The sequence below is a fragment of the Carassius gibelio genome, chromosome A23, assembly GCF_023724105.1.
Source record: "Carassius gibelio isolate Cgi1373 ecotype wild population from Czech Republic chromosome A23, carGib1.2-hapl.c, whole genome shotgun sequence".
Lineage (NCBI taxonomy): Eukaryota > Metazoa > Chordata > Actinopteri > Cypriniformes > Cyprinidae > Carassius > Carassius gibelio.
In genome coordinates this window covers 3,191,055-3,203,280 of record NC_068393.1, presented here as the reverse complement: position 1 = coordinate 3,203,280, position 12,226 = coordinate 3,191,055, and the positions used below count along the sequence as shown (strand labels likewise).

Here is a 12,226-nt window from a genome sequence, read left to right as displayed (position 1 = left end):
CAAATCACGACGACATTAATCACAGGCTTAAGGAGTTGATATGCACTCAGGGTCAGAGATATTTTTTCTTTTCCTTTTTAATATTCCTGAGGGGACATGTAAACAGAACACTGAATTGACAGTACTCTTTAATAATCTGTATAATAATCAGCAAAAATGTTCACCCTGTGTTATGTGGTGTTTTCATTTTCTGTATTTTTGTACCCTGTGCTTTACAAACAACACACTGGCAGGCATAAATTCGTTTTTGCTCAAGTCTATGATTTTGGTCCTTGGTCTCAACATTAAAGTACAAAGCATTCTAAAAAATAATTCTAAAAATTTTTTAATCACATACAAGTATTTTTTTTAATTATTATTATTATTATTTTTTCTCAGAAAATAAAAATAAAATAGTAACAGTCTCTCTCTCAAAAAAAAAATTCAGACACAGGGCTTGGCTGATACACCTTGGTTCTTCCAAATGAATGTAACATAATCTTGCCCAGTTTCTCATTGATACTCATGGTTTCTCTCTTTGTCCCCAGTGCAACATAGAAACGGTACATACCTGACATAAATAGCTTATGCATCGCCAAACAATGCACTGTCCTTAAATCGAACTCACAGTATAACCTTAGTAGAGATAAATTTACATAATACATAGTACAAGTCATTTAACATTGACACTCTTTGCTTCACATTAGGAAAGCTTACATAATTTGTGTGTGTAAGTTTTTCGAATGAAAGCGTGTTTGTTTGTGTGAGTTTTATTTATATATATATATATATATATATATATATATATATATATATATATATATATATATATATATATTTGTTTTTGTTTTTTTACTTAGCTTTTTTTGTGTTTAGCTTGATTATGTATGACCCCTGGAGGTAGATGATTCTATTACTGTATAAACATGGAAGTCTTCTGTGTTGTTAATCATTGATTGCCCTCTGCTGGGGTCCAATTCTACTGGTTTTAAACGTTGGCATCATTGCCAGGGTTAGTTGAAGAAGAACTATCTGCCTGCACCTGCGGCTGCGGTGGTTGTTGTGGTTGCAGTGGTGCTTGGTCTGGTTTCTGCGGTTGTTGAGGTGATTGTGGATGCTGCTGTGATTGTTCCGGCTGTTGCGCTTGTTGCTGTGATTGCTGCGGTGATTGCTCCGGCTGCTGTTGCTGTATCTGCAGCTGCAGTTGCTCTGGCCCGTTCTCCTGAGCACGCTTGACTGCTGGAGGCTGCAGCATTATCCTGATCCGCTGAAATGAGCCCAGAATCAGCTCCAGTGAGCACAGAAACACCATCTATACCATTCGTTACTATATTTAATTTCAGCTCTAAATGAAAACAGTTACCTCCTTATATGTGCCCTTCAGGGTGAGGAACATGTAGCCCATATAACCAGGTATGAGAACCATAGAGGACAGAGCCATGAGCCAGCCCACTCCTTGCCCCCATTTAGGGAATACATAGTTGTTCATTGTAAGAGGAACCATTTGCACCGCGCTGAAGAGGAACACGCCCTGCAGAAAAGCTATGTTTACAAATACTGAAGTTTTCACATAATTACACCATATTCTATTATGATTCTTACTGCTGAAGACTTAAATACTATAGAAACATTACTAAGTATGTCTTATGATAGTCAAGGAATGGAATTCCAAAAAAAAAAAAAAAAAAAATAGTATATGGGATAAATAAAAGTGTACTAGGATCAAATTTGGTAGTTTGAGATTAAGGGGGCCCCATAACAAAATCAGTGCAATGGGCCCAGAGTTTCCTATCAGATGAGAACACAATTTGAACTGAACACTAAATTTGCAACACTGTCAGAGCTATTCAACTGAAATGAATCAACATTATCTGACTTGAGCTGAAGAATGAAACTATGTCCATGTGTGGAGCTGCCCTTAACAAAAAGATGTATACTTCAAGTTTATTGTATTAAGTATACTTAAGTAAAGTTCAAGTATATATTAAGTATACTTTATGTACTACAGTAAGTATACAAATATCAGTGTACTAGTAGCATACTTGTAAGTATACTATTTCAGTACTATTTGAGACTAAATTGGCCCATTTTCTAGAATGTAAAAGTATACTTTTAAATATACTTTTATTATAACAGTAGTAAACTTTGAGTACACTAGAACTAGTTTACGTCTATGTTTTTAGTTAGTACTGCAACTACACTAAAAGTGAACTTATAGGTTTAATGAAAGCTTACTAATTAAATGTATTTCAGTACACTTTTGAAGTCTCAGTAAACTACTAGTTTAATAGTTGTATATTGCAATATACTGGTAAGTTTTCTTTAAGTACACTTTACATCATACTTTAAGTATACTACTGACAAAGTCAAATATATTTAAATGTCAATTTAAGTATATTTCTCAGAAGTAAGTGTGCTGACGCAGAAGCATCAGCAGAAGCATTCAGCCTTCTTATGCGAAGACCAACGAGTGTAAAAACCTGCGACTTTACCTGCTTCACCAAGCAACGAAACAGGCAACGCACTTTTACTATTTATTATCTTCCCTTTAATCAATTTCCTTTTCTGTCCTCTCTTTTTCACCTCTATCATGTGTTTACAAACCATTCCTGTTGTCTCTGGAAAATGCTCTAATGTGACATGCAGACAGCAACACAATGTTGCGAACCTGCATCCTATCCCTACATCATCTACTGCACTTCTTTCTTTCTCTGTGGGTCTCTGGAATTGTCAGTCAGCCGTCAACAAAGCAGACTTAATTTCTGCTTTTCCCTTAAATTCCACACTCAGCATCTTGGTCTTGACTGAGACCTGAATTCATCCAGAAGACTCAGCAACCCCAGCTGCTCTCTCTAACAATTTCCCTTTCTCTCATAGCCCCCATCAGGTTGGCCAGGTGGGGTACTGGTCTTCTTATTTCTAACAATTGGAAATACTCAACCCAGGTTGTGGTAACTTACTGCCCTCCTGGGAAAATTCTAGTCACCTTCCCATGGGAGCTGGATGGCCTGCTGTCCCCATTGACAGGGGACGGCAGTCCACTTTTAGTCTTTGGAGACTTTAACATTCATCTGGACAAGCCTTATGCTACAGACTTCCATTCACTCATTGCTTCATTTGATCTCAAATGACTTACCACTACAAGCACGCACAAATAAGGCAACCAACTTGACTTAATTTACACACACAATTGTTTTGCAGACAATACTCTGATTAAAACATTCATATCTCTGACCATTTCTTTATTACATTTAAACTACATTTTGCTACCTGTGTGCCCCCGCCCCCCATACCGGTAACTTTTAGACCCTGGCTCTCTTTCCCCCTCCCATCTTTCCTCCATAGTATCCTCCTCTCTTCCCCCACCTACCCATTTCTCATCTCTGGATGTGAATGCAGCAACTGACACGTTATGCTCAACTTTAACCTCTTGCCTAGACAATATTTGTTCTCTCTCCTCCAGGCCAGCATTGGTTGCCCCTTCTAACCCCTGGTTATCCGATGTTTGTGAGCACAGAACCAAACTTAGGGCAGCAGAGAGAGCTCGGTGCAAATAAAAAGCTCCGTCAGACCTGAGGATGTATCACTCTTTGCTTTCATCTTTCTCTGCTGAAGTCCATAATCTTCATACTTCCACAACATTGCTCCCAGACACTTTTGTCCCCCTCCACCACCTCCCACCACTTCTATACCATCTGATGATTTCGCCACATTCTTCACAGACAAAACCAGAACAATATGTAGTCAGTTCTCAGCCCCACACACACAGGACTTCAAACCAACCACACCCACTGCTAGGACTCCCATCTTTTCCTATTCTCCCCTCACTAAAGGCAGAAATATCAAATCTTTGCCTCTCCAGCCATCCTACAACATGCTCTCTAGACCCATACTTCCTCCAAGCAATCTCTCCTACACTTTTACCAGTACTCATACACATCATAAACACATCTCTCCTCACAGGCACCCTCCCCACTGCATTCAAGCAGGCTTGGGTAACCTGACTGCTCAAATAACCTTAATTAAACACTTTTCTTACAGATAGCTACAGACCTGTCTCTCTCCTTCCATTCATAGCAAAAACTCTCAAAAGAGTTGTTTTCAAGCAGATATCAATTGGCGCTTTTCCACTGCATAGTACCAGCTCCCCTCGACTCGACTCGACTTGACTCACCTCAACTCGACTCAACTCGACTAGCCTTTGTTTAGTTTTCCACCATGTAAAAGTTATACCTGTACCTGTTTCCAGATACTTTTTTGTATCATGAAGTATTTCTTTCACAGAACAACAAACTGGATGCTAACCAATCAGGTTTCAGGAGTGGCAATTCAACGGAGACTACACTACTCTTAGTCATGTAAGCCCTGCGGATTGCAAAAGCTGATTTAAAATCATCAGTTCTTATTCTGCCGGATCTATCTTCTGCTTTTGACACTGTCAATCATCAGATCCTTCTGTCTGCCCTCTCATCACTTGGCATCACAGGGCTTCCACTTCGCTAGTTTGAATCATATCTTACTGATAGGTCTTTCAGGGGCTTGGGGAGGGGAAGTATCCAACGCACATTAACTTGTCACTGGAGTTCCTCAGGAATAATTTTTTGGACCCCTACTTCTCCATGTACACAACATCACTGGGTCCCATCATACAGGCAAATGGATTCTCCTACCACAGCTATGCTGATGACACACCGCTCTATCTTTCATTTGAACCAGATGATCCAACGGTAGCTGCACAAATCTCAGGCTGCCTGGTGGACATCTCGGCATGGATGAAAGAATATCACTTACAGCTCAAACTGGCAAAGACTGAGCTTCTTGTCTTTCCTGCCTCTCCAACTCTACAGAGTGATTTCCCCATCAAGCTAGGCTCTTCTACAATTTCCCCATCAATTTCAGGCAGAAATCTAGGTGTAACCTTTGATGACAAGCTGACCTTCAAAGACCACATCGCAAAGATTGCTCGATTTTGCAGGTTTGCATTGCACAACATCAGAAAGTCCAGGCCATTTCTAATGGAGCATGCTGCACAACTTCTTATCCAGGCCCTTGTCATTTCTAGGCTGGACTACTGCAATGCTCTTCTGACTGGACTTCCATCGAGCACAATCAAACCTCTATAAATGATTCAGAGCCCATGTTATACCTCTCTTTATCTCCTTGCACATCTATCTAACTATCTATCTATCTATCTATCTATCTATCTATCTATCTATCTATTTATCTGTCTATCTGTCTGTCTTTTGTATGTCACATGATAAAGAAAAAAGTAGGCTACTTACACCGACAACTAGAGGGGTGAAGAAAACCCAGCAGAGTTTCCACCATAGACAAGGCTTGTATCCAATCATTTCCTGGATGTTATCATAAAATTTGTTCACACCTGCAAGATTAAATTTGAAAGGGACTGCATGAATTCACTCCAACTATGTTAAAGCAATGGGATTGACAGAATAGACTGGAATACATTAATCTATATTGCAACTTTCTATCTGAAGCAGTACCAAGGATTCAAGGGTACTCAGTTAAATCCAAATCAATCCTAAGTGACTGTATAACATATGCGTATAAAAGCTTGAAATAAACATTTATTAAAAAAAAAAAACTGAATGTGTTAAATGTTCGCAACAGAACCATGTAAAAAAAAAAAAAGGAAAATATAGCCAAAACCTTCAGTTCTTAATCATTGTTGTGTGACAATTGAATAAGGATGATTGACAAGGAAAATATTTTAATGCATTTGGGAAAAGACTGTACAGACATGCACAGAGATGGAATTTTCTTTTTTTCTGAAAGAAGCACTGAGATAGCTGTGATGGATGTGAAAGTGGTAACATTAAGTGCCACTCTGAATCATCAAAGCAAATGCAAGCTCACCCATAGGACATGGAGGTGAAATGTAAATTAGTTTAATTCAATTAAAACAAGTGTGATAGAATGTTTGTAAAGACGCTAAACACATAATAAGGACAGAAAGAGTTGAACTAGATTCCAAATTGTGAAGGATTCATCACTTATCAGACACACAATGAGCAGCCAGTACAGTTTCCACTACAGTACAAGAAAGCAGGAAGTAACTAACACTACATTCACAACCAAGTCATCAAGAATTAAGTCCAGAAACTGGCAGAAAAAAAGGCAGGGGTAATGTAGCAGTCTCAAATGATAGTAGCATCACCAAGGAAGAAACAGAAACTATAGGCATACAAAGATCAAAGTAGATCTGCTAATCTTCTTTGCCATAACAATGACTGACATAATATTCAACACATATTTGCAACCTACACCAGTCTTCTATAGGAACATAATTTTTATTTTATGACTATGACTGTGGTTACTAACTTTAGTTTTAGTTTCTGTGTGGTCCATACATATTGGTTGGTTGCATTATATTGGATAGTTGACAACCCTAATCAAAATTATTCACATGCGATTAGTAAAAACATCTCAAATTATAAGTAGAAGTATTACAATTCATTGTTCTTCATTGTATATATATATATATATATGTGTGTGTGTGTGTGTGTGTGTGTGTGTGTGTGTGTGTGTGTGTGTGTTTTGCAGGCCTGCCCCACTGGATAAACTTCTGTTGTTTATTTTTGACTATTTTATGTATTTTATATGTATGACTAATTATGACTAACCAAATTATTTATGTCCATTTTTATAATGCTATGCAATGCTAAGTATGAGCACAATGCAAAATACAAATTTTAAGAGGATGTAAAAAGGACTCACCATAGCACCAGGAGATTGAGATACACTCAAAGAACACCAAGAAGAGCAGACACATTCCACTGGCTGAGTAATAGTCAAAGAGTTTAAACACATAGAGGCCACCCTAAAACAAAACAAGAAAATCAATATAACGCCCTGCAACCTGCAATCATATTAATTTACAACCTCTGATCAAATATCTCATCATCTGCTTCCTTCATTGATTTACCTGTGTGATATTGGACAGCCCAATGGCATAGGATACAATGCAAACACATGCAATGAAAATCTCTCTTCTTTTCCTGAGTAGCCGTGGGAATTCATCCACAAGAGCGGTGATGAAGCCCTCTACTGTGCAGAACTGAAAACAACATCAACAATTCTGTTTGATATGGCTTTTTTTTTTTCTTTTGAAACATTGACACATTCTGTAAACTGATGGTTGCTTGAAGAAAATAAACCAATACTGTAGATTATGACACAAAATCAATTTTGTTGTTTTTACACGTTGTGAAAAACAATTTTCAATAAGAAATACATAATGTTAAATATCTTGAGCAAATTAATCACAACAAACAATTAGGTTACATTCAATAAATCTGTACGTATGTGTGTGTGTGTGTGTGTGTGTGTGTGTGTGTGTGTGTGTGTGTGTGTGTGTGTGTGTGTGTGTGTGTGTGTATTTCAGTTATTCCATAACAACACTGAATGTGGCTCATCCAGTCAAGAGTTGGTTTGAAATGACTTTGCACAAACACAATTCATTAAGGGAGAGGACATAAAAGAAGTATTCTGTATTCTATATTAAATTCTATATTTTGGTTTCACGGGGCTTGACCAATACTATCCCAGATTGTTTTTACAGAAAATGTGAACATTGCCACTAACATCAGTTTAAAATCATCAATGCACATAGCCATACAGGCAGAAATCGTCATCAAAAGATTTTATTGGCCAGTTAAGTGTTTTTAATGTTCCTTATGTTTACTTGTGTGGACACCAGGGACCGATGCTGGCAGATCTGAAGTATCTACCAGATCCCGTTCTCTTCTGTTTCTAGGTCAGAGCTTGAATATGTGATACTCTCACCTGACTGTCGATTCCCAGCATCAGCAGCATGGAGAAGAAGAGAATAGCCCACAGTGGTGATATAGGCAACTGTGTCACAGCTTCTGGATAAGCTAAAAATGCCAAACCAGGACCTGTGTAAGCCATGAAAAAAAAATAATAATAATTTGAAATTAACACTTAAGTGAAATATCCAACTGACATAAAAATGTGAAATAGAAAAACTTCTAATTGAACTGATTACCTGATGCAGCTACATCAGCTATTGGTCTCTTTGTCACATGTGCCATGAAGCCCACAATAGAGAAAATCACAAATCCAGCAAACATACTAGTGAAGGAATTTATACAGCACACAATGATAGAATCCCTGCAATAAAAGGGGGAAAGAGGATTCTTTCTCAAATGTCATACTCCTTACTGATCTGAAAGCTGCTTATCATTTTAGCATTTATGGAGAAGATGGATTATGTAAGTCATATAGCAAAACTTCATATAAAATTGTATGGTAATTCTTGCTATTCATATGCTAAAATGTCAAGTCTGATAATGGGCACGTACAGTAATCACAATCAGTCACAGTTAGAGACCTGGCTTGTTCAAACAAATTGTTCAAAATTGTCAGGGTGAAAACCAAAGTTTTAGGGGCCTGAAACACCGAAACAGTGTTGAGTTTTCTAAGTGATTACATTTTTATTTTTAAAATATTATGTCTGTATCATTCATACTGTACCTGTACACATTGTTATTGAAAGGGTTGTAGCTACCCAGCGCAATAAGAGAGCCTAGACCCAAACCATACGAGAAGAAAATCTGTGTTGCAGCATCCAGCCAAACCTGAGATGGAAAAATTTTACTTTTTAGCAGCTAGATTTGGTTTATTTGATCCTGCTTAAATGATTAAACATGTAAAATCACCTCAGACTCCTTCAGCTTCTCAAAATCAGGAGTGATATAAAACATGATTCCCTCTTTAGCCCCAGGCAGGGACACTCCACGGATAAACAAAATGAACAACATGAAGTATGGGTAGGTGGCAGAGAAGTAAACAACCTGCAAAAAAATAAATAAATAAAAATAAATAAATAAAATTTGATTTCTCTATCAAACATTTGCCCACGTGCATTTGTTTAGCATGAGAATGTCTGGTAAAAAATTATGCAGGAAATATTGCACATTGCTTTCATGGGACACAAAAAAAAAAAAACTACAGAGCATTTTTGCTTAAAAATAAAGTTAATCGCAACCATTTATGCTTTACATACTCACTCAAATTCCAGACTGAATCGTTAAAGACAGAACAACAAAGACATCTCACCTTTCCAGTCCAGCTAACACCTTTCCAGATACAGAAGTACACAAGGACCCAGGCAATGGCCAGTGTTATTGCAAGTGGGACACGGATTTCACCAGGTTTTTCTAAGCCATCAGTCATTTGATGCACATTGCGTCTGTATAACCACATCATGCAACACAATTACACTTCACAAGAAGACACTTACTGGACACATGTATTATGTATTATCAAGTATAAAGGTCAAAGAAGGTCATGCACATCAATTTGCCCAAAATCTTACTCCCAAAACTCCATGACAGCACTGGTGAGATTGGTGGTATCTACTATGCTGTAGTTTGTATAACATCTGTCTGTGTTCCATGGATTGTTACAAGTTTTCCATGGAAGCTCCTACAGAAAGCACAAGAATGCTTTATAATTTTGTATAATTATTTATTTAAAAAATACCCCAAGAATAATTACCTAAACAAGTCTCCAAATGACTTTTTTATGGCATGCAAGTGCATGTGACAAGGAATGCTTACAGTGGTAAAGGAGTTGTACAAGTAGTACAGGGCCCAGGCAATGATGACAATGTAGTAAATGTTCAGCCAGAATGAGAGAACAGCAGCCGCAAGACCAACACCTGTAATTATGACACTGTGTTAAAATTTACATATATTCCTTCAAAGCAGCATGTGATCAGCCTGGTCAAAATGCCCTTTATGCAGCATTGTAGACTACTTTAAGCCATAATTGTTCTTAAACTTTGAAGATAAGAGGATACATTAGCATCTTCCGAACAACATATATCAGTCATAACAAAGTTACAACACATAACCCATGTCTTTAAATCTGCTCAACCAATTTTGCATTTACTTTGTCTCACACAACACCAACTTTGCATACTTCTAGAAACCAACTCCTATTTCCAGCATTAAGTATAGGGGCAGAAAATAAAGAAAGGTGCTGAACAGAAATCATATACCTTTAAACATTGGAGCTAGCTTCCAAACCCCAAGGCCGCCAATGGATGTGTATTGTCCAAGAGCGCATTCAAGAAAAAATAGAGGAACTCCCGCAAAAATAAGCGTCAAAAAATAAGGAATCAAGAAAGCCCCTGGAATCACAGAAATACATGAAAGCACCCAGTGGAGCTGTGCACAGCAAAACAAAGCACACATACATCCTGACACAACATCTCAGACTCCTGGAGAAGCTCAAGCTGCTCTTACCTCCGCCGTTTTTCCCGCACAGATAAGGAAATCTCCACACGTTACCCAATCCGATGGCATAGCCCACACATGACAGGAGAAAATCAAATTTCCCACCCCAAGTTTCTCTGGCTGGAATATCTTTACTCTTTTTCTCTGGTTTGTCGTCCTCTGCTTTGGGTTTGTCATTAGTTGTGATCTCGTTGAGTTCCGTCACAACTTGTCCATCGGTGCTTTTGGTGTTATTTGTCGCCATGTCTCTGATTTCAGACAGCAGTAGAGATCCACCACACAAACACCCGATCGAACCCGACACAGTTTCAATTAACCTGAAGACACCGAATCACACGAAACATGTATTATTATTATTATATTTTTCATAAATTCAGTCCGTTGTTTAAAATCGAAGGCGACACACACACACACACATAAGAAAACACTAAGAAATCTGCCATCTCTAATTGAGACAGAATTGTGTCCTGACAGTAAAATTTAATATATGTATTTTATTTTTATTTTTCGATCGAATGATCTGCCAGCTTCTCAGTTGTTTCTACAGTGCTGTGGTGCATTTATTATTGTTATACCCATTTTATTAAATAGATTTACACACACACACAAACACACTGAATACATTTGAATGAAATGAAAATAATTCCATTCACGTATATACTTACAGTGAATTTGGCTTCTTTCCCAAAATCAATATACCCGTGTTTCATGCAGTGAGGTATCCGTAGATTCCTCTCCAAGTTGTAAACTTCCAGTATGACTTGGCACATAAATAAGCGTTCTGTCCATGTAAAAGCGGTCCTGCGGGAGCTGTCCACGGGCGAGTGGTGCTGAATCCACGAGCAACGGCTGTCTGAGATCAGCAGCTACTCATCCTTTCCAGAGCGTCAATGACATGTGAAAGTCAACACCCCCCAACGGACACACACACACACACACACACACACACTGTCAGGTCAGGCACGCAAATATTTACCTTAAAATTTGAAAAAAAAAAAAAAAAAAAAAAAAGAAGAAGAAAAAAAAACTAGTCCTATATCAGAGGTATTTCATGTTTTCCTTTTAAAATAGTATTTGTATTATTTGTATTATTATTTTAATAATAAAACGAAGCACAATTCTTAAGATGCAACAGCATATTAAGAACATAGGCTAGCTCCATTTGTGGCTACCATAAGGTTAAATTTAGCTCATGCATTCACTGCCCATTCTAAAGCCCTCTTCAAACCCACCCCACTTCAACCACAATATATATTTAATATATGGCAGAAAGCCACTGATACAGCATCAGGTGTGAGCAGGAAATATCATCCCTCATTTGAAACTGATGACACTTAAAGAAAGAATGCCTCAAGGAAAAAGGGTGTGGTGGGAGTGGGGATGGGGGTTGAGAAATTATATTGGACACTGTCTTTTATTGAATGCATAATTGGATTGCATTAATATCCTGGAATCCAATGCAGTTTTCACCTTTTGTTGGAAATCCATAAATAAGCAATAAGTAAAGTATTTTCAACTTTTCAGTCAATAAAGAATATGTATAAGTCAAGTCAAGTCACCTATATAGCACTTTAAACAAAATACATTGCGTCAAGGCAACTGAACAACATTCATTAGCAAAACAGTGTGTCAATAATACAAAATGATAGTTAAAGGCAGTTCATCATTGAATTCAGTGATGTCATCTCTGTTCAGTTAAATAGAGTCTGAGCATTTATTTGCAATCAAGTCAACGATATCGCTGTAGATGAAGTGACCCCAACTAAGCAAGCCAGAGGCGACAGCGGCAAGGAACCGAAACTCCATCGGTGACAGAATGGAGAAAAAAATCTTGGGAGAAACCAGGCTCAGTTGGGGGGTCAGTTCTCCTCTGACCAGACGAAACCAGTAGTTCAATTCCAGACTGCAGCAAAGTCAGATTGTGCAGAAGAATCATCTGTTTCCTGGTTAATGCACACGAA

At 37.9% G+C, this 12,226-nt stretch overlaps 1 protein-coding gene across 1 annotated transcript; it reads right to left on the bottom strand.

Annotated features, from left to right (window-relative positions):
- Window positions 1-825: 825 nt before the first annotated feature.
- Window positions 826-11,162, bottom strand: slc6a1a (solute carrier family 6 member 1a). Its single transcript, XM_052540874.1, has 15 exons — window positions 10,931-11,162; window positions 10,275-10,582; window positions 10,028-10,159; window positions 9,585-9,685; window positions 9,341-9,450; window positions 9,082-9,214; window positions 8,682-8,816; window positions 8,497-8,600; window positions 8,009-8,133; window positions 7,786-7,898; window positions 6,926-7,057; window positions 6,718-6,820; window positions 5,262-5,362; window positions 1,343-1,510; window positions 826-1,246 (listed from the first exon to the last, which is right to left on the bottom strand). The coding sequence occupies exons 2-15, from the start codon at window positions 10,507-10,509 to the stop codon at window positions 968-970; spliced, it is 1,971 nt and encodes a 656-aa protein (XP_052396834.1). The 5' UTR covers window positions 10,510-10,582; window positions 10,931-11,162; the 3' UTR covers window positions 826-967.
- Between the last annotated feature and the right edge of the window lie 1,064 nt (window positions 11,163-12,226).

Bases quoted from the DNA above. Each gene is read 5' to 3' on its own strand.
- slc6a1a (XM_052540874.1), bottom strand. From the start codon at position 10,509: ATGGCGACAAATAACACCAAAAGCACCGATGGACAAGTTGTGACGGAA. The intron at 9,686-10,027 runs GTATATGATTTC...TCATAATTACAG, and splicing joins GCTAGCTCCAATGTTTAAAG to GTGTTGGTCTTGCGGCTGCT. The intron at 8,817-9,081 runs GTGAGATGTCTT...ATTTTTTTGCAG, and splicing joins GTGTTAGCTGGACTGGAAAG to GTTGTTTACTTCTCTGCCAC.